Source organism: Marmota flaviventris, chromosome 14, assembly GCF_047511675.1.
Source record: "Marmota flaviventris isolate mMarFla1 chromosome 14, mMarFla1.hap1, whole genome shotgun sequence".
Classification (NCBI taxonomy): domain Eukaryota; kingdom Metazoa; phylum Chordata; class Mammalia; order Rodentia; family Sciuridae; genus Marmota; species Marmota flaviventris.
The window spans coordinates 29,009,130-29,031,598 of record NC_092511.1 but is presented as its reverse complement, the minus strand read 5'-3'; the positions used below and the strand labels follow the sequence as shown (position 1 = coordinate 29,031,598).

Genomic DNA, 22,469 nt, shown 5'->3' with positions numbered 1-22,469 from the left:
AGAGAATTAGCTCCATTTAGAAAATTATTCCACCTAGGTTGTTTACATTTACTCTTATTTCAGGTTCAGGTCAAGTTTACTGTGATATTTTTACTCTTTGATACGTCAAAATAGGATTTTTAAAAATTTTAAATTATCTATAGAATATAAGGTACAAAATTCAATACCAACTCTCTCTCTCCACTCTAAACCCACTTCCAGAATGGGAAATTCAATAGTGTTTACTGGGCATTCTGCACTTACTACTTCTATTGAAATACATACTACAGAGCAGAACACAGTAAAATTTGTACTGGTATATTAGTTTCTATGAAAACAGAAATATTAACTTAAATGTAGCTCCCCACCCCCCACCCCCCGTAACAGAAATGGAAACATAACTATAAAAACTTTTGCATGTAATTATTACTACTTTTTTTTTGGTACCAGAGATTGAACCCAGGGCACTTAACCACTGAGCCACAACCCCAGCCGCCCCCTCTCGCCTTTTTGTTTGGAGACAAGGTCTTGTAACTACTTAGGGCCTTGCTAAATTGCTGGGGTTGGCTTTGAACTTGTGATCCTCCTGCCTCAGTCTCCCAAGCTGCTGGGGTTAAATCTTAAAATTGAGATTTTTTTTTATTTCAGACAATACTCCTTTACCTCCTCTTTTTAAATAAAATACAGATCTATTTAATCAGTTCCTTGGGAATAACTATTTAGGTTTTTTCAAATTTCTATTAAACCAACCAGTCTCATGTGTAACTTTTTAAAATAAAATAGAAATATAGCAACCAGCTTTACTAAAAGAAACTCAATTTCACAATAACCTAATTACTTCAGTCAATTGAGAAAACACATGTGCACCAAGAGTCCATTCCAACCCAAAAGATCTGTAATTTTGTTTATTATTTAGGTTATTTTCATTGGCTATGAAGAGAGAAAATACTCCAAAATCATCTGTTTACCTTTAATGTATGAAATATATTCCCTTTACTTTGATTTCTTAGGCCAATTTAGGGGTATAAAAGGTCCAAACTGAAATATCACCGCCAAGTAAGTTCATCAAACCCAGCTACAGGAGATGCAGAGGGTCTTGACTGCTGTGCATTCATCTGATGACTTCCACCATGAAGTCTCTGATGAGGAAGCAAGGCAAAAAAGTTAAATCTTTCTCCCATCTTCTTAGGATTCATTAACATATCATATCCCTGAAGTAACTGCAGTCTCATTGATGGGTCATCTGATTTATCTAAAAGAACCTGAAAAGAAAAAATTTCTTAGCATAAGTAACCAGAAGAAGAATTCCTAAGTAGGTGAAACAATACTGATTCTTAAATGTTCCAGTGCTCAAAATGTGATTTCTAATTACCTAAAAATCACAGGGTGCTTATTAAAAATGTAAGTTTCTCTGACCCAAATCTATGGATTTGTGCTCTTAACAAACATCCCCTGGTGATTTGCTCTGTGTGGTTTTCTTACACGGGAACCCTATTTAGAAGCCTTAACTCTACCCCATATGGAAACTTACCAGGCTGTTCCACCCTCCATCTGTCTGGTTATACTAAATTCTACATTACCGAAAGACTGGAATACCTAGGAGCTGCATAACTACAAAAATGTTAAAGCCAAATGAACCTAAGTAAAATAATTTTTGAAATACTATGAAATTAATAAATTTAATGATAGTAAAATAAAATAAACCATTACCTTCAACCGGACATCAATACCCATATTTTTCAAAAATGTTTGTTGTTCTATTGGACCCAAAGAGGCTACTTTTTCTTCTGCCATTCTGCGCAAATAATGGAAGTCCACATCAGCTGTAAGGTCTGCTGTTCCAGGTGCAGTTAAGACATCATGGAGCCTGTGGCCACAAAACCCCTTGAACATAAAGAAATAAGTTTCTGCCTTTTTATAGCTATCAAAATCAAGATTTTAAAACACTATTATATTAGCACATTTTATATAGCATCTGTTGAAAAGGAAAATATGGTCTAAATTTGTTTTTTAGACATGCAATAGTGCACTTTCTTCAAATGAGATGCAAGCATGGAAAACCCAACATAAAGAGCAAAGTTGGAGTGTAAAGATGCTGCTCTTAACATAAAGTTATTTAACATTTTCATAAATACTTCTCATGAAACAGATGATCTCATTAATTATCTATATTAATTCAGGTTATCAGAACATAGGCAGTATTATGAAGTGTGTCTATCAATCATGCACACCTGAAATCACCTGAACATGTTTATTAGTCTCCATTCAGACCTGATTAATCAGAATTTTGGACTTGAGGATAAAGATCAGGATTTTTAGCAAACTTCTTCAGGTTATTTGTATGTAAAATAATAAAGTTAGAAATTAAGAACCACAGATGTAGGAAATGACTAATAACATCAAGTTATGTATGTTTTGATTAAAGAATATACAACAAAATTGATCATATTCAAAAAACACTGAAAAATAATGTTGAGGAAAGACATGTTAAAAATTCTGATAGAAAAAATTTGATTATGTACCTAGATTAAATCTGAAAAGAAATGGCATTTTTTCAATGAAGGCAAGGCAGAAAAGTTTAAGAACTTAAAGGAAATACTTCCATTTGTATTATTCAGATGCTTACTAGAATATATGCAAACATAGGTTCTGCAACTAAAGAAATCAAGTAGTTCAAAGTCTGTTCAATGGTTGGACAATGGGCTTAGGAGAAAGATCTAGGATTAAAGATAATTAAAACATGAGGGCTGGGGTTGTAGCTCAGTGGTAGAGTGCTCACCTAGCATGTGTGAGGCACTCGGTTCAATCCTCAGCACCACATAAAAAATAAATAAAATAAAGATGTTATGTCCAACTACAACTAAAAAAATATATATTAAAAAAATATAATTAAAACATGAATCATTAGTTCTAAACAATGTAAAAACCAGAGATCTTCCATGAGCTTCAAAGCTAACCATGAAATTCCAATCAACCATGTTAATGAATTATACATACTCTGAAGGTATCTGTCTTTGTTCCATCATGACCATAATCAGCAATCAGTGCAGCACCTCCGGTTAATGCAATGCGTTGAGAAAGTTCCTGAATAATAACCCCAGCATCAGGACATACTTCAACATGATCCCTTGTTTCATCATGCTGGTGAGGGAATAGTTGGAACAATCAAAAAGAAATGTTTCCTTAAGGTTTTTCACATTATTCTACAATGAGCATTTCATAAGTGTTTATAATAAAAATAAATTCCTTCTCAATATGACTATGTTCTCTACCTACACTAAACACTTCAAATGACATCCTTTTTATTATATGGAACTGATGCTTTAATGCTATCCACTAAGTTTACACACATTTTAATCTCCTTAATAAAAAGGGATATGCCCTTCCAACCCACCAAATGGCAAAGTACATTATCATTTTACTTACTGTAAAAGTACTTTCACATCGTAATATATATAAACATACTCCACTGGGCTGAAAGCCAGAGAAAGGGATTTCTGTCTGCATGGAACAGTGCCTAGCATTCACAGGCACTCAAAAAATTGTGACAAAATAACAAATAATATAAACCCAATATAACAAAACAATTCTATTAAACAGGTATATTATGATGCCTTCTCTTGGGCAGAAAGTATCCCAATGATATGCACTATATCTAGAGATATCAGCTTGTAAACTAGTATCAGAATACCTGAGACCCGTATTACCCAACATGTTCAACCAGTGCCTAAAGGTTCACAAGAAGTGCTTACTAGCTTTAAAAATGAAGTGACAATAAGTTGACATTAATAAATGACAAATACGCTTGTCAACTTTACTAATATATTTGAATTTTCACTGATACCTCAAATGAATGAAAATTTGGAGATTTTTTCATGGTAAAATCATACATTATCTTTTGTTCCCTCTCTCCTAAAAATGAGGTAATGACCTGCCCAGATGTCACAAGCATAACATGTGTACAGTCAAGACAGACTTAAGATTGAATCTCAGCTCCTCTAAGTGCTGATTGATACAAATAAATTATTATAATGTTGCTATAAAAATCATGAAGCTAGCCTCTTCAGGCATCAGCTGACAAACCTCAGCTTACTGTGCTGTTTGAACCACCTTGAACTGCTCTTCAACAAGACAGACAGCACAACCATTCACCCCATTCAAGTGAAAAGAGAAAACTCTGCCTCATCCATAAATGCTAACCAAGTTAAGAACTAAAAAGAATCACAACTCCCAGGGCCACAAGGATTCCCTCTTTTTTTGGCAGGGGAGGAGGGCAGTAACACGGATTGAACTCAAGGACACTCGCCCACTAAGCCACATCCCCAGCCCTATTTTTGCAGTTTACTAAGAGACAGGGTCTCACTGAGTTGCTTAGAGCCTTGCTTTTGCTGAGGCTGGCTTTGAACTCACAATCCTCTGTCTCAGCCTCCTGGCTGCTAGGATTACAAGTATGCGCCACCCCACCGGCAAGGTTTACTCTCGATAGCTTTATAAATACGTTTTTGTCATTCAAGTAAAATTAGGTAGAATATGAAATATAATGTGAAAATAGAAACCAGGTGTGGTGGCACATACCTATAATGCCTGCAACTCGAAACTTGGGAGGCTGACACAGGAAAATTGCAAATTCCAGGCCAGTCTCAGCAAATTTAGCAAGTCCCTGTCTCAAAATAAAACTAAAAAGTGCTGGAGATGTAGCTCAATGGTAGAGTGCCTCTGGACTTAATCCCCAGTACCCCCCCAAAAAAGAGAATATTAAAAAATAGAAATGTTCACAAGTGTTTATATTTTAACCTACACTTGACAAAGAAATCTTAATTCATAGTTGTATGTTTAAAAGCAACTGTGCTTTTAAAACTGATAACTTCTGAGGTAGGAAATTCTTAATTACTGTCCAGAAAATTAGTTTTTCCCCTCTTGGTGAAAAGGAATCAAAAAGGTGTTCTGAAGCTTTAGACATTCCCAAATATAGGTATTTGGAGATCTTTAAAACACAACTCCAAGATAGATATGCTCTTCCAATTATTCCTTGAGGAGAATAGAATGCTGCAGTGAATCTTTTTGGCAGTCTACAATCAAATTTGAATTTGGTGGAAGCATGAAGGAAAAGCCACATTACACCCAAAGACGGGGATTACAACAGAACTTACCCAACAGTTGCTTTGAAAGCTAAATAAGAAAATACAGAGTAATACATACAAAGAACTCAATAAATATGATCTGTTATTGTTATTTTTCTGTGACCTATAATATACTGCTTTCACAGATATGGAACTCATCTTGTAGACCATATTGTCACCATTTGATAGTAAGGAAACAGGTACAGAGAAAGTGAGGGACTTGTATGATTTAATGCGTAATTACTAGCTTTCTCTCTTACTAGTTGACATTAAGGTGACACACTTAAGAAATTGTTTTAAGAATTCTCCTAACTCTAGAAGCTCTGCACTTTCACTTTCAATAAAAAGCAATTGCTAGCAATTCACCCTGTGAAAAAATTCTAAAACAGTAACTCAGAAGAATTTGAATAGCCAGCAATAAGAAAAAGAAGAAAAAACTATATTCTTACCTGTATGAAGGCTTCTGCAGGGGTGGCACAAGGAGCCAAAACAAACCTCAATTTATCAGAAACTTGTGGATCAATATCAATAAATACTTCTCTCCATCCTTGTGGTGTTTTCTAAACAAAGTAACACATAAGAATAAATTTTTTCAAGTTCTCAGAATGCTTTTCCCAAACTGTTAGCTTTCTCCTCATACCATAAATATAATACTGAGTATTTTCTATATAAAATTTTCTAAATGTATCATTTCTCAGAATTAAATAATTTTTTAATAATTATCCAAAGATAATTAAGAGTTATAGTTATTATATCATTTTTGCTTTTTAATTATTCATGTTCATCAAAGTTCTAAATAAACAGTTAAAAATAACTTCAACAGCCAGTTGTGGTGGTACATGCCTGTAATCCCAGCAACCTGGGAGGCTGAAGCAAAAGGATCACAAGTTGGAGGCCAGCCTGGGCAACTTAGTGAAATTCTGTCTTAAGATAAAAAATAAAAAGGACTGGGGATGTAGCTCAGTAGTAGAGCACACCTGGGTTCAATCCTCAGTACAAAAAAAAAAGAATAACTTCAACAAGTAATGTCCATATGTAAATATTCATTCTTGCAACTCAAGACGTTTCATTATTTAATTATAAACATAAATTTTTTTTCATCAATACCTGAAATTTATGCACAGGAAGAACATCAAAAAATTCATGTGCAAGATAAAAGCTGTATCCTATTTAAAAACAAAACAAGAAAATTAATGATTCAGCATTTTGAGACAATTAATTGGTTTTAAACATTAACTGTAAAAAAGAAAATGCCTAATTCCTCAGTATTGGAGCCTGAGATACTTCTATACACATTACTACCAAAACTCTGTCCTGCTTTTCATGAAAAATATACTTTATAAAATATAGAAAGGAATAATATTACTATTCTCATTTTCCACATAACAAGGTCAGAGAACTTTCATACCTGAATTATCAGTTAAATCTACTCATCACAAGGCCTAAAAGAAATTAAAACTCAAAAGTTGTTAGCAGGAAAAAATCTAAATCATACAATCAACTGACAAGACTGAATGGAGGAATGGCTTAGATTTCTTGCCCAAGATCCTATCACCCACACTTTAGGTTTGAGCTGAGACTCAAATTCCTGATCACTACCACGACACTTTGCTTGCCTTTAGGAAGTAGGATTTTCAAAAGATTAACTCATTAAGCTAAACCCATCTACTAATACTGCTTCCTTCAGACCTTGCTGTGTTGGGCTGCTTTATAATCAGTACTATTGTAACTACAAAGAAACACTAAAGAATACAATAGAGATTCACATTTTGGTTTTTGGTTGGTTTGGGGTTTTCGTTTTGTTTTGTTTTATAAGACTACATAAAATATACTGCTCCTTAATGTTAGAAAATTTTCTCTTCCATTACAGTGTTCTTTTCTAGAGGGAAAAAAAGAAGATGTTCTCTATGGGTAATAGGTTTCGGCAGCAATTATATACAATATTGCTGTAAAAGGTTATGGTCAACTAACATTATTGTGATAAAAAATCTTTCATTATACAATGTAAAGTAATTACCTTTTGGAACATCCTGTAAATTTCGGTACCAGGAAATTGGAATCCCAGATTTAGAAACACCCTTCATATATACTAGGGATTCAGCATTTCGCTCTAAGGGGATCTTCTGTTCAGTCAGTGTCAGTGCTTGAATCTCACTTAATTTTTGGCTCACCTCTACCAAGTGTATTGAAATGTCACAGTTTTTCAGCACAGATCCAAGTTGACTGAACACCTAAATACAGAAAGAAATAAATATTGGCAAGATACAATATGTAAGTAAATTTTAGGTTTTTCTATCCACTTAATACAGTAATTCAGTCATGTCACAATATAAGTAATATGTTCCCTCAGAGAGATTTGTTTCTGGCCCAAGCCACCCTCCAGAAGTCTATAAGAATCACAACCTATTAGTTATTAAGAGTAATCTATACAAGAAATGAACAGAGCACAATTTGGTTTCTTAATGATAAATCATGATTAACAAATAAAAAGATTTGGCATCCAATAAAAACAATGTTTCAGATTATGAAATCTAAAAAAAAAAAAGAACACCTGTATGTCTATAAAATAATCTTGTCTTCAAGATGATTAAACTGTATTTTCTGAGACTCAAATCTGAATGCCAGTGCAACAGTATTTTTATTTGAATTTAAATTTGATGGGTTAATGGCCTACTACCTTTGAGATATGAATGTACAGACAGACTATTCATTTGAATGAGATGATTTTATCCAAAATATAATTTTGAGATGGAATTATACATGAAAAGACTTGCCAAGAGAATAATATCTCAAAGTAATATCAAAACTAAAATACAGGTAATATTTTGGCTATGTATTTTTTTAACATTTCTTTAAATTCTTTGACTCTTAAAGAGTTCTTAAGACTTGATCTAGAGAAACATTCCTTATACATTTTAGGAGTGATGGACTTGATTTTTTAAAAATACTTTTAACAAATATTACTTAAAAACCTTATTAAAATATATCATGTGCAAATGACTACCAACTTAAATAAAGCAGAACCCTGGAAATTAAAATCATCAATGTTATTCTATCCCACCCCCCAATTTGATATAATCAAAATTCTTGTCAGATGTTTATAAATCTTCTTTCAAAAACTCCTCTAATTTCTAATTCAATCAAAATTCATATAGCATCAAGAAATGTTTAATTTATAACCAGGCACAGCAGTGCATGCCTCTAATCCCCGCAACTCAGGAGGCTATGGCAGGAGGATCACAAGTTCAAGGCCAGTCTCAGCAACTTAACACAGCCCTAAGCAGCTCAGTGAGACCCTGTGTAAAAATTTTAAAAAGGCTGAGGATGTGGCTCAGTGGTAAAAAGCAGCTCTGGATTCAATCGCCAGTACCAAAAGGGGGAAAAAAAAAAAAAGAACAGAGATATAAATAGAAATTCATAATGAGTACATTGTATTTTTTTTAATGAATTGCCAGGTACAATGGATTCCAAAATAGTAAAAACTATTTTTAATTATTATTTGCCAGGTACAATAAACAGTAATGCTCTTTAAATGTTTGTATGAAGTACTACATAGAATAATAGAAGAAAGAATACCCACTTAAATAAGAATATCCACTTTAAAAGAAATGAGATATGACCTAGTCTCTAAAGCTCTTACATTTTCCCTGTACCCTTAGAAGTCACTACCATTCTGATTGTCCAATTCACTTCTTCCTGACTTTTCTTTATGAACATTACTAAATATATTTGTATCATCAAATATATATTACTTACTGTTGACTGTTTTTGTATTTTATATAAATACAATCATGATATGAATTATTTTGCAGATTGTATTTTCGCTCAATATTTTATTTCATGTTCAATATAATTTGGCTTATTTCTCACTATATGGGTTGTTTCTAATTTTTTGCTATTTCAAATAATGTTGCTATGATCTTTCACATATCTCCTGGTACACATACATGTTAGATTCTCTAGGGTGTATGAATCGCAGTAAAACTGCTGGGTCATACAATACAAATAATTCTGGCCAGGCACCCGCCTGTAATCCGAGCTGCTCAGGAGGCTGAAACAAAAGGATCATGAATTCAAAGCCAGTCTCAGTAACAGGGAAGACCTAAACAACTCAGTGAGACCCTGCCTCTAAATAAAATACAAAATAGGCATGGGATGTGGTTCAGTGGTTGAGTGCCCTGGTACCCACCCCCAAAATAAATAAATAAATAAGTGAATAAATGAATAAATAAATAACTGATGTTAGATAATATCCAATAGCTTCTCAAAGTGGTTGAACCAAATTATACTCTCATGCTCCACATAGCCCCATCCTAACCAACACTTGGTACTGCCAGACTTTCTAATATTCTTTATGGTTTTTTGGTACTGGGGTGCTAAGCTATACCCCGAGTCCATTTTTATTTTGAGACAGGGTCTTCCTAAGTTTCTGAGGCTGGTCTCAAAGAGGTAATCCTTCTGCCTCAGTCTCCTGAGCTGCTGGGATTACAGGTGTGGATCACCATACCTGGCTACATCACTAATTTTAATTTCCATTTTCCTAACTATCAGAGACTGAGCATCTTTTTATTAGTCATTTCAATATTCTCTTATAAAGTACCTTTTCACATCTCTAGCCTGATCTTTCTATTTAGTTATCTGTTATGTGCTTATTGATTTAAAGCAGTTCTTTATGTATTATAACTATTTTGGTTATATGTGTTAGAAATAACTTGTCCTATTTTGTCTTATCTCATCATTCTATAGTGTCTTTGAAAAAACAAGACATTCATAATTTCTCTAACAATAAGTTCTTAATTTTAATATAGTTGAAATTAAATTATTACTCTTTTCCTTTATGGCTTCTGGACTTTTTTTTTTTTTTTTTTTTTGGTTTTGTGGTGCTGGGGGTTGAACCCAAGGCCTTGCATGTGCTAGGTAAGCACTCTACCACTGAACTACATCCCTAGCCCAGCTTCTGCTTTTTATATAATTTTTAAAAATCTTCCTTACTGAGGAGACAAATATACTCTCCCATAACGTCTTTAAACATTTCATAATTTTAGCTTTATATTCTCCCTACCATATTTTTTAAGCTTACAGATAATAAATAAAGATGATCCATTACATTTCTCTGACATTATTATATTTTACCTGAGAAATATAAGATTAAGGAGGTACAACTGAATGCTGAGGAATTCAAACATCATATTAAGAAGACTAATCTACATGTGACTTACAGACTTTTTTTTATTACTTACCCTCAAAATATCTCCTGTGAGGGTACCCCGACCTGGGCCCAGTTCCACCAGCTGGAAAGCTGCACTTTTTCCAGCAGCGATCCATTCACTAATGAACCATATTCCTATTAGCTATGACATGGAAAAACATAAAGCATTATAAAGTATTAAAGAATATAAAACTCCTCATAAATAATGCACTTTATGCCAGAAAGCAAAATATTTGCAAATAACTCTGTTATTTGATAGATACACACACACACACACACACACATAAACACAGGAACTTCACCAAGGTTGTCATAATATACACCATGTAGGAAGCTTATCAACAGGAGAAAGTAATATGACAGTCTTAACTGTAAAAGGCCCCATGAAACAAATAAGAGATAACCACTTACAGAAAGATTCTCAAGATTTGAAAGTAGACAGACATGAAATGCCATTATGCCATTTCTTCATACTCACATGATTTTATAAATACATAATTCTTAGATATAATTAGTTTTTCAATACCTGTATTCTACTTCCACTTGTGTATAATTTCTTATTTCTAAATCACCAAAGGTACTTTATGGAAATAAATGAACTAAAATTCTGTTTTAGTGGAAAGAAGATTTTTACTGTAACTATGGATAAATCATGATTGGGAGCTTTAGACCTCATCTTGAGTCTACTAATTCTTCAGTGTTCTTTTTTATATTTTCTTTTTTTCCTGCTTCCATTCTAATATTTCCTCTGGTTCTCCTCTTCCAACCTCTTTACTTTCAACATCTTTCCTTCTCTTTGTCCCTCTCATCTCTTCATTTCCTTTTCCACAGAGAAGTATAAACTTTTCAAATGTCTTCTCTACCATTTTCCTCTATTGCCTCTCTATTTCCTCTAAAAGTTTTTAAAACTTGATGAATCTCACAGACACACACACAAAAAAACTTGTAAAAAACTATTATAAACTAGTACAACTTGATCAGCTGTGCTCTCCAATGTTTATGATATTAAATATTATAGTGTCTGTTATAGATTACATTGGGTATTACCTCGCCAAAGATCTGACTTATTTCAGGTGAAGTAATGAAATCTCCTTTTTCTCCTAGCATGTCATGGTGTACATAATATCCCTGAGTAAAAAGAGAAAATGGAGAAAAATTAATTTTCAATTAAGGCTTTTTAAAAACACTCCTTCGAAATCTTATATAATATGCAGCAAAGCAATTCAAAGTATCAAAGTTCTCTCTTGTAACTAGGCAAGATAAAGACAGTATACTATTTACCTAAATTTTACAAAGTAATAATGATTTTACAGAACTGACAAAAAACAATTACTCCTCAATTTTTCAGCCATGTAGTGTTCCATCTCTGTCCTCCCTACTTTTCCCCCCTCCCTGCTCTTACAGTCCACCATAGTAAGACCCTGTCTACCCCTCCTGCCTCACAGTGTTTTTAAATGCACAAAATTTTAAATATAGAGCATTGTAAAAATCAAGTTAAAAATAATTATCAAATGTTAAAAAATACATTTGTGATAAAATATATATACTTCTTTATTAGTTTATTAAGATACAAAAATCAAACCAAAGACTAAGTTTTTAAGTAGGAATGAGTACAATGGTATTTTGAAACAGCTGTGATCTATATAATATATGATATCAGTGATTTCCACTAATAACAAAGTCACAGATATTGTGGGATGTTACTGGTTCTTCCTGTTCATAATTGAAGAAATACTAAGCTGCTGTTAGAAGTTAATGAAAATGAAGGAGAAATTTTTTTTTTTTTTTTTCAGTTCAAGTTCACAAACTCCCCAGATTTCCATTCAAGGATCCTTAGGTTAGGAACCTCAACACTAAATTTTAGAGTTAGTCCAAATCTTAATTTTGGAAATCTTTCTTTCTGTAAGTACACACTTTCCAGTTCCTTGTCTTTAATCACCATACAATGATGACAATCAAATTCACACACACACCCCTAAACTTTCACCTGAACTCTAGACTCCTATAGCCAATTGCCTACTTACTATCTCCACCTGGATGTCACTGCCAACACAGTATGTATAAGATGCAGCTCCTGATGTAGACCTTCTTCCCCAATGCTCCTTCAAACCTGATCAACTCTATCTTAACCTCAAATCACCACCATCACACAATAGCTGAAGAATCTAGGAATCAGTCTTGATTCCTTCCTTTTCTTCACCTTTCCATACTTAATCCATCAGCAGATCCTTTGAGTCCAAGTTTTGTTTCTAAACCACTCACCTTTCACCTTTCACACTCATCTAAGCCGCCTATCTTGTAGCACTGCTCACAAACATTCAAGTATCCCTGCCTTTAGAAAACCTCTGTATACTTGGGTCTCTCCACCAATTCCAACAGTAATTGGCAGAACCAATCCCAGAATTCTACAGATATCACATTTAACCCAGCAAAATGTAAAAACGTCTAAAACAAAGAATTACAGGCTTCCACCAAATGGATTTGTAGAGCTGACAAGGAAATTCAGGTCAAAAAAAAATTTATGGCAGTCCTTAACAGGACTTTAGAACAGGAAAGACGGGGCCTCTCCAACCTCAGGAGTCAAACCCATACCTTGGCTGGGTTGGTCAACACCTCCTTCATATACTCGGCCACGGTGATGGGACCAGTAGATTTTATTTTGTACATAAGATGCCGCAGCATTGGGGTCACCCGGTTGTTTTCTGCCGGTTCATTCCCGGAACTGAAGTGTTTCCCTCTCCAAATGCAGGGAATGACTGAAAAACACAGGTCAAGTAGGACCCATTATAAATCTCAGTATCTGTATGTGCAAGCAGCCTGACAAGTTTCAAGGCAGCTTCACTAAGTCCAGCCCTGAAAGCAGAATACCGTGTGCAGCGCGCCCAAAAGGCGCAGAGAAGGCACGCACTTTGGCCACAATCTCACAGCCATTTAGTGTCTGGCGGGACTCCAGTCTCCGGCCCCGAGCGCCTTCGGGCTGGAGGTGAGCCCCTGAGCCCCAGGAGACCCCAAAGGAGCACCGGAGGCGCTCTAGTCGATTCCACTGGAGCCCGGATTCTGCGGAGCCGACGCTTACCAACGCGCGCGGCATTCCACAGAGGCCGCACAGCGGACCTCGCTGGGACTCTCATGCTGACCGTATGAAGCATCCATGCACCGCCCCGAGGGCGGGGATTGCGGTCGCTTCCGGGAGATGACACACCCCCACGGGGAAGTACGTCACGTGACAAGCGGAAGTGGCCCGCAGATTGCGCGCGCGTGCTCCGCTAGGCATGGCGGCTGCGAAGGCGCCTTTGGAGTTCCATGCCAAGCGGCCCTGGGCTGGGCAAGAGGCGGTAGGCGATCCGGATGAGGAGGACGAAGATGATAGCGGTGAAGCCGAGAATGGGTTCTCCCTGGAGGAGGTGTTACGGCTCGGAGGCACAAAGGTAACGGCCGGAGGCTTCCACGGAAGGGAGACCCGGGCGGGTGTCGGAGCAGTTCTGAGAGTATCAGGGCAATGGTCCGCCGCTCCAGCCCTGCGGATCCAGATCAGAGCTGTAGAATGTGCTCGGTGCGCTTCCCTCGCTTCTTTCCACCGCTCTTTGCAAGAGAAAAAGTCTGGATTGAACGTTTTATGCTGTGGCCTTCTTCAGGGAATAAGCGATCCTCATGTTATTGACGTGGTGTAACCATCACTCCATCAGGTCCGAGAAAACGGACTTCTTGGTCCTGACCTCGTGATTTTAATGTTTTGATGGCCGGTGTTGGAACTTCTGTACTCAAAGGGGGCTTGGGCATGCTCGCTGTACGCTCCAAGAGCCTCCCTTTTATGGAATTCACTTTCCAAGTTAAGAGAAACAGTAAACAAACTTTAGATAGTACATCAGATGCTAAGTAGTGCCAGAGAAAAAGGAGGAGGATACAGAGTTGAGAGGGCATTACAGTTTTAAATGAGATGACCTGTAAACGCATGTCTGAAGATACTTGAGCAAAAACCTGAGGAAAAAGAAAGGTGAGCCATGTGTCTGTCCAGTCAGATGGAACAGACAGTGTAAAGTCAAAGACAGAATTGTGCCTAACTAAGTTTGGAGAGGGGTGGGGGGTGGGGGTGCTGTTAGAGGAAGGATAAATGTAATCATATGGACAGATTTATTGTTTATTTCATACTTGGGTTATATTTAATTCTTGAATAAGTGATATATATACGATATAAACTTTAAAAGGTTATTGGGGTGGCACACAATGAAAAATCTTCTGTCCCACTTTTATCTCCTGATATGCAATTTATCTTCTAGGGAGCAATTATATTTTATACTTTATTTTGTATTTTATATCTTCCAGGTATATCCTAGACCTCACACATGCACAATTATGTAAATGAAATATACGCATGTATTGTTATTCTTTACACAGATGTTGCCGTATATTTTGCATCTTTTTTTTCTGTTTTAGAGATCCTTCTGTGTGGTTGTATAAAATTCTGTGGACTTGTAACTGCATAAATCATTTTGTGTCTTAATTTATCTATTATGAATATTTAAATTGTTGCCAATGATTCGATATTTTAAATAACGCAGTAAATAACTTTAGACATTTTTCACCCCCATATTTGTAAGTATATGTGTAATTTAAATTTGCAGAAATGGAAATGCTGGGTTAACGGATATGTGTGTGCCTTGTGTTTTGATTAAAGTTGATAAATCACCCTCCATAGAGGTTGTACCAGTTTACATTCACATCAACCATATGTGAAAGTGCTCCTGCCTTCACCAAATGCAGTTTAACTTGAATTTGTACAAATGCTAACAAAGTTGAGCATCTTTTCATATCTTTTAAAGAACAATTTTTCTCTATCATGTTGCTATCCTTTGTATGTTTTCCTGTTGGGTACTTCTCACTTTTTTACTGATACGCAAAACCTTTTGTATTAAGGTAATGAGCTTTACTTTTATGAGTTGCTACAATTCTCTTTTCAGTTTTCATTTGTCTTTTTATTTTTCTATATGTTTTATGTGTGAGAGAATGATAAATTTACTGATCTTATCTTTTGTGGGCCCTGAGTTTTACATTGAATTTTAAGATTTTTCCCATTCTAAATTTTTTTTTTATGTTGTACCTTCTTCCATTATTTTATGGTTTTGGCACACTTAAATTTGGAGGTAGGGTGGAAGCCCAGGTAATATTGTAATTCAAAGTTTCATTGATTTCAAAGATGAAGTTGTAACTGAAGTGTTGGATTGGTGATATATTTTTAACTTTTTATGTTTTTATACAGCAAGATTACCTTATGCTGGCTACTTTGGATGAAAATGAGGAAGTGGTGGATGGAGGAAAAAAGGGAGCAGTTGATGATCTTCAACAAGGTGAACTGGAAGCATTTATTCAAAATCTTAGTTTGGCCAAATATGCAAAATCTTTCATTGAAGATGATGAACAACCTAAAAAGGAAAATGCCAGCAAAAAAGAATCAAAAGTATCTAACATTGATAATAAAAAGCAAAATGCAGCAGAAAGAGAACGGACATCAATCAATAAGGTGAAAAATAAGAGGCCAGAACAGCGTTCTGATAAGAACAGTGGTACCATATCAAAAGTAAAGAAAGATAAACAACAAGACATCTTTGAATTTTTTGAGAGACAGACATTGTTACTCAAGCCTGGGGGCAAATGGTATGATTTGGATTATACCAGTGAATATTCCTTGGAACCTCAGCCTCAAGATATTGTGTCTAAGTACAAAACTCTGGCTCAGAAGCTATATGAGCATGAAGTTAACTTATTCAAAAGTAAGACGAATAATCAAAAGGGAGCCTCTTCTACCTGGATGAAGGCGATTGTATCATCAGGGACACTAGGTGACCGGATGGCAGCCATGATCCTTCTCATCCAGGATGATGCTATTCACACACTCCAATTTGTAGAAACTCTTGTGAACCTTGTTAAAAAGAAGGGCAGCAAACAGCAGTGCCTCATGGCTTTGGATACTTTCAAAGAGTTACTCATTACAGACCTTTTGCCAGAAAGTCGAAAGTTACGGATTTTCAGTCAGCGTCCATTCAACAAATTAGAACAGTTGTCCAGTGGCAACAAGGATTCAAGAGATAGAAGGTTGATATTGTGGTATTTTGAACACCAACTAAAACACTTAGTAGCTGAATTTGTTCAGGTCTTAGAAACTTTAAGTCATGATTCATTAGTAACCACTAAAACTCGAGCACTTACAGCTGCTCATGAGCTTCTTTGTAACAAGCCTGAGGAAGAAAAGGCTCTTCTTGTTCAGGTGGTAAATAAACTGGGAGATCCTCAGAACAGAATAGCCACAAAAGCCTCTCACCTGTTAGAGACATTACTTTGTAAACATCCCAATATGAAAGGAATTGTGTGTGGTGAGGTAGAAAGGCTACTCTTTCGTTCAAATATCAGCTCCAAAGCTCAATATTATGCAATTTGCTTTTTAAATCAAATGGTCCTCTCCCATGAAGAAAGTGAATTGGCCAACAAATTAATAACTCTTTATTTTTGTTTTTTTCGGACTTGTATCAAGAAAAAAGATATTGAGTCAAAAATGCTTAGTGCCCTTCTAACAGGTGTGAATAGGGCATACCCTTATTCAGAGACAGGTGATGAGAAAGTGAAAGAGCAGGTTGATACTTTGTTCAAAGTGTTGCATGTTGTAAACTTTAATACCAGTGTGCAGGCTTTAATGTTGCTTTTCCAGGTAATGAATTCTCAGCAGACAATATCAGATCGATATTATACAGCCTTATACAGGTAGGTACAAAGCATTCTAATACATAAACATGACAAATAACTTGATCTAATATAGCACGTGCAGTTCCCTGTGTAGAGCTCAAGGAAGAGTTAGAAAACTGGAGTTAGACCTCCCTCAGCAACTTGCTACTCACGAACTTTAACTAAGTCATATCTTACCACCTGTATTTGAAAATTAATATTTTGTTTTAAATCTTTTGGGATATTAAGGAAATAGAACTGGAGATGTAATGGAAGTCATTTCTTTGGTACACTAAAAAGAATCTCAAAGATCTTACACAACACATTTTAAAGAATCTGTGATTTTTTTTTAAAGTAATTGATACTTACCATTCATAATTTAAGAAGAGTTCCAAAAAAGAAAATGTGGCATATGTACACAATGGAATATTACTAAAGAATGATATAATGGCAGTTACCAGTAAGTGGCTGGAACTTAAGATTGTCATGCTAAGTGAAATAAGCCAATCCCAAAAATACAAAAGCCAAATGTATGTGGATGCTAACACATTAAGAAGGGAAGGGAAGAATAGAAGTTCTTTGGATTAGACAAAGGGGAATGAAGGAAAGGATGGGGGATAGGAATAGGAAAGACGGTAGAATCAATCAGACATAACCTTCCTATGTTCATATATGAATACAAGACCAGTGTAACTCCACATCATGTACAGCCACAAGAATGGGATTATACTCCATGTATGTATAATATATCAAAATGTATTCTACTGTATAACTAAAAAGAAATTTAGATTTTTTTTAATATTTATTTTTAGGTGTAGATGGACACAACACAATGCCTTTATTTTTATGTGGTACTGAGGATCGAACCCGGGTCCCACCCGTGCTAGGCGAGCGCTCTACCACTGAGAAAACAAAAGTTCAAAGTTGAAAGTGTAGAAATTTGGGAGTTTTGTTTAATTTTTGAGGGTCATAGAAATATTTTTAGAAAATGTTTGGAATCTATTTGAAAAATTTTTTCTCATCCATGTAACAGCAGTGTGTTTAATGCAATAGTCTATCTCTGAGGACAAGTATATTCCCAAGTTCTTTTCAATTACTGTTAGCCAACACCTCTCAGAGATGAATTTCTTTAAAACTTTTAAGCCCTCTTAAATGATCTATTTGCTCTTGGCTTTACTAAGAATTCATTAAATTTTAAAAATCCTGCTTAATTGAAGGATCAAAGAAATGTGATTTGCATGACAAAAAAATATGATTTATCAAAAACTTAAGGAAGGCTAGGGCTGTAACTCAGTAGTAGAGCACTTGCCTCACACGTGTAACTCCTCAGGACTAAATACAAATAAAGACATAAAAAGATACTGTATCCATTTACAACTAAAATAAATTTTAAAAACTTAAGGAAAATGCTCTCTGTCATGATGAAAACATATCTAAATTCTCAAATCTGTTGACCTGGGATGGAATTTATGATTAAAACTGAGTTGCATGGGTAAAAATATTGAAAAATGTGAAGGAAGAAATCTGAGTAATACAATATTCTCTTATCACTGAGATATTCTAGAATTATAGAACTGACAACATGGAAAATGGGTATACAGAGCAATATAGAAACATGTATTTTCATTTCTACTACTAATGAAAAGAAGTTAATGGAAATGCTTAAGAGTAAAGGGCGCAATGATCCCACATGTTATTAAAGCTAATCTAGTTAGATGACCTGATATGTAGAGGTCCAGACCAGTTGGGGCATCTGTGGGAATCTAGTTGAAGAGTATTTTAAATTATCATAATAGGGTATAGTTTGGTGGTAGAACAATGGTAAGAGGCCCTAGATTCAATTTCCAGCATTCCCAAAAATAAAAGTTAATGATATTAGAATTGAGCACCCCATAGAAGACTCTGAGGAGAGAGAAACACATAATAGCTATATAGGTTCAAGTATAATTCGGTTGTGTTGCTTCAGAGGATATTAGAATTCATGTTTGTAAATTATATAGGAACAGATTTCAGCTTTGGATAAAGAAGGGATTTCTGGGGACTAAATGGTAAGAGACTTGCCTTAGCATATGAGTTTGAGCCTCAGCACCCCCCAAATGAGTAAGGAGATTTCTAGCTGTCCAAAATGGGATTGGATTCCTAGTGAGAGTGAGGAATGCACAAACATTTACTTTGGATATTCATTTATTCACTCAAAAAACATTGAGCACTTAGTTCAGATATTAAGGACACAGTAAAAAAATAGGCATAATCCGTGTTCTATTGGAACTTAGGAGAAAGGCAGGAAAGCCAAAGAAACAAAGTTTGTGAAACTGTGAAGAACATGAATATGAAAATGAGAGGATAATAGAGGAGGCATTGATTTTAGATACTCTCTCAGTGGAGAAAAGCATTTTGGACAGAGAGAATAGCATGTATGGAAGGGATTCTGTACAGCTAATACATTGGACCAGAGATTCTCTTAAGTCCTCACAATTTAGTTTTCTATTATTCATAGATAGTGTTCACTAGAACCATGTGGGGACACCTCTGGTCACCCAGCGAGTAGGTAGTAATATGTGGAGAAAAGCAGATCTTCTGGCTCACTGCTTTTTCATTATTTGGTTTCAGATTAGCCTTTTAGTGGGGTGCTATATTCTTATAAACTTTACACTATTAGGGTTGTGTCCAATTAGTTTATAAAAGAGAAAGGAGAGGAAACCATAAAACAAAATGCCTTTTGCTCCTGTGACTTTTTTTCCCTTGTTACCATCATCACTCTTTCTCTTCAGGTCATTAATTTACGTTTTACCTATTTCCTCTAATGTAAGTAGGAAAGTTATACCTCTGTATTGATTTTATTTTACAGAAAGATGTTGGATCCTGGGTTGATGATGTGTTCCAAGCAAGCTATGTTTCTTAACCTTGTCTACAAATCTCTGAAAGCTGACATTGTGTTGCGTCGTGTGAAGGCTTTTGTGAAGCGGTTGCTTCAGGTTACTTGCACACAGATGCCACCTTTCATATGTGGAGCTTTATATCTTGTGTCTGAGATCTTTAAAGCAAAACCAGGTTTAAGAAGTCAATTAAATGATCACCCGGTATGTTTGAAAACTGTTTTTTAAATCAACTATGAGCTAAAATATATTGGTGGTTTGTTTTATTTTTCTTTGCTTCAGTGAAGGTAACTTAGTTCTCTGGAGCACAGTGTGCGGTCTAGAGTCAGACAGACCTAGATTTTAATGCCAGGTATACAATTAGCTAGGTGGGGACAGGTTGCTTGATCCCTTTACTTGTAATAAATTGTATTACACTAGAAACTCCAATATTGTGAGAATGTTATAGAAGATTATAGAACTAATAGATCTCTTAATTTGTTTCCTCAATTGCAAAATGAAAAAAAAATTATAGCACCTCATAGGGTTATTTACAACATACCAAATATTTATTTGTGGGCTAAGTAGTAAAGTTCCAAAATCTCAGGAGCTCTTGGCTCAAAATTTAACACTTTTTCATTTAGAAATAAAAGGATGATCTCTCTTAATCTACATATCATTCAAGCCCAACATTTTATTTATTAGACTTTTCATGTTTCACCAAATTGCAAAAGTATTTCTTCAGAGTTCTATATCACATGATTGAAGACTGACTTTATTGCAACTTCCAGTTAATTAACATAAATTTATTAAACCATTTTTTTTAGGAGTCTGATGATGAAGAAAATTTTGTTGACATAGGAGATGATGAAGACATAGAAAAATTCACTGATGCAGACAAAGAAACAGAAATGGATACAATGAAAAAAGTGCAAACAGAAGAAGCAGTGCCTGAAAGCGACACAGACACCACAAAACCAAAGACTCCTTCCTGGGTACATTTTGATAATTTGAAAGGTGAGGGCTTTTGAATCTTTAAATTTTTTTCTTGAATTCTTAAACCAGCTAATTAGTTTTCTCTTTGATCTGCACAGAAATTTTCTTTTCTTTTTGGTGATGTAGAGGATCAAACTATATACTTGTCTATACTAGGCAAATATTCTACCATGGAACTGTATCCCCAGGCGTAGAAGTAAATTTTAAATATAGCAAGACTTTGATAACTATGCATTTTAAAATAGATAATCAGAAATTAAAGCAAGTAGAGCTGTGAGGATTAAGTGAAAAAATTGGACATTTGAGATGTACAATAAATCTCATTTCCTTCAGCTATATAAAAGTTGAGCCAATTTTAATTTCATGACCTTTTATCTTTACATGCAAAGCCCTTAAATACATGAATATAAACAAGTAGTTTCTGAACAGAAGCATTTTGTCATAAGTTGTTAATTGTGTAGACCTTTTTGTTCTTTTATTTGACCATCTACAGTTTCTTTTTTTTATATTTATTTTTTTAGTTGTAGTTGGACACAATACCTTTATTCCATTCATTTATTTATATGTGTTGTTAAGGATCGAACCCAGGACCCCACGCATGCTAGGCGAGCGCTCTACCATTAAGCCACAATCCCAGCCCATCTACAGTTTCTTAAAGCAGTGTTTTCAGATAGTAAAACTTTCTGTGACTTAGAAACCTTAAGTGGTTTTCCACATACACAAACTGAATTAAATCTATCGTAGAATGTTTTTATAAGAATTCATCAGTTATCATGAAGACTAACCTGAGAAAAATCCTTTAGAAGGATGACAAGGTGTGCATTGTGAGATAGTTTACACTGGGTTTTTGAATAATGGTGAGCTTCGTTCTTTTTGCCGGGGGGCGGGGGGGGGGGTGTACTGGGGATTGAACTCAGGGACACTCTGTCATTGAGCCACATCCCCAGCCCTATTTTTTTTTTGTAATTGTAAATGGACAGAATACCTTTATTTTATTTATTTATTTTTATGTGGTGCTGAGGATCGAATCTAGTGCTTCACACATGCTAGGCAAGCATTTTACCACTGAGCTACAATCACAGCCCAATGCTGAGTTTCTGAAAACGTGAACATAGTATAAATCTGTTCCAAGTAAGAATTATTTCTAGAAACACTCTAAAGACAAATAATTGGAGCACTCTACAAATCCAGAAGACTTTAAACCTATTCTATCTTCAGGTAATTTCCATCTTCACATTTATGAACCTGGATTTGTGGCTCAGCACCTTCTGTTGCTATTTGAAAAGTAATGAAGGGATATGTTAGTACCTGAGCTTGGTTTATTCAAGAACAAATGTTAGCGTAGATACCAAGATAAATTCTTGAAGAGATTTGGAGTTTTCAAGCTAGGAAGCCTGGCTAATTAAGATTATCTATCTATGAAAATATTGATCATAGTAGTTTTAATGGCATCTTGGACTAGAAATAAAGCATTTGAAAAATACTATTTTTGGGTTTTAGGTGGCAAACAACTGAAAACATATGATCCATTCAGTAGAAACCCTTTGTTCTGTGGAGCTGAAAATACAAGTCTTTGGGAACTCAAAAAGGTAAAAT

General features: G+C 35.2%; 3 protein-coding genes across 5 annotated transcripts in view; 1 reads left to right on the top strand and 2 right to left on the bottom strand.

Annotated features, from left to right (window-relative positions):
* Window positions 1-870: 870 nt before the first annotated feature.
* On the bottom strand, window positions 871-13,569 carry Ndufaf7 (NADH:ubiquinone oxidoreductase complex assembly factor 7). Of its 2 annotated transcripts, none has more exons than XM_027933457.3 (10): window positions 13,385-13,569; window positions 12,901-13,064; window positions 11,356-11,436; window positions 10,340-10,450; window positions 7,117-7,330; window positions 6,207-6,265; window positions 5,549-5,659; window positions 2,977-3,120; window positions 1,690-1,863; window positions 871-1,241 (listed from the first exon to the last, which is right to left on the bottom strand). In XM_027933457.3, exons 1-10 carry the CDS (start codon window positions 13,455-13,457, stop codon window positions 1,026-1,028), a joined length of 1,347 nt encoding a protein of 448 aa, XP_027789258.3. In that variant the 5' UTR covers window positions 13,458-13,569; the 3' UTR covers window positions 871-1,025. The 2 variants fall into 2 exon arrangements, with proteins under 2 accessions (XP_027789258.3, XP_071457602.1); XM_071601501.1 differs by having other exon boundaries at window positions 871-1,118.
* Cebpzos (CEBPZ opposite strand) overlaps window positions 12,990-22,469 on the bottom strand; it is a 24,439-nt gene continuing 14,959 nt past the window's right edge. The window contains exon 5 of the mRNA XM_071601504.1: window positions 12,990-13,064. The gene's annotated coding sequence lies outside the window, so the exon portion shown is untranslated. The remainder of the gene's footprint in view (window positions 13,065-22,469) is intronic.
* The window catches only part of Cebpz (CCAAT enhancer binding protein zeta), a 19,581-nt gene continuing 10,656 nt past the window's right edge, over window positions 13,545-22,469 (top strand). The window contains exons 1-5 of one of the 2 annotated variants that reach the window (XM_071601497.1): window positions 13,545-13,736; window positions 15,566-16,398; window positions 19,871-20,102; window positions 20,705-20,894; window positions 22,374-22,462. In XM_071601497.1, coding sequence (XP_071457598.1) covers window positions 13,581-13,736; window positions 15,566-16,398; window positions 19,871-20,102; window positions 20,705-20,894; window positions 22,374-22,462 — 1,500 coding nt within the window. In that variant the 5' untranslated portion in view covers window positions 13,545-13,580. Of the gene's footprint in view, window positions 13,737-15,565; window positions 17,062-19,870; window positions 20,103-20,704; window positions 20,895-22,373; window positions 22,463-22,469 lie in introns of both variants that reach the window. The other variant, XM_027933475.3, reaches the window with a different exon arrangement.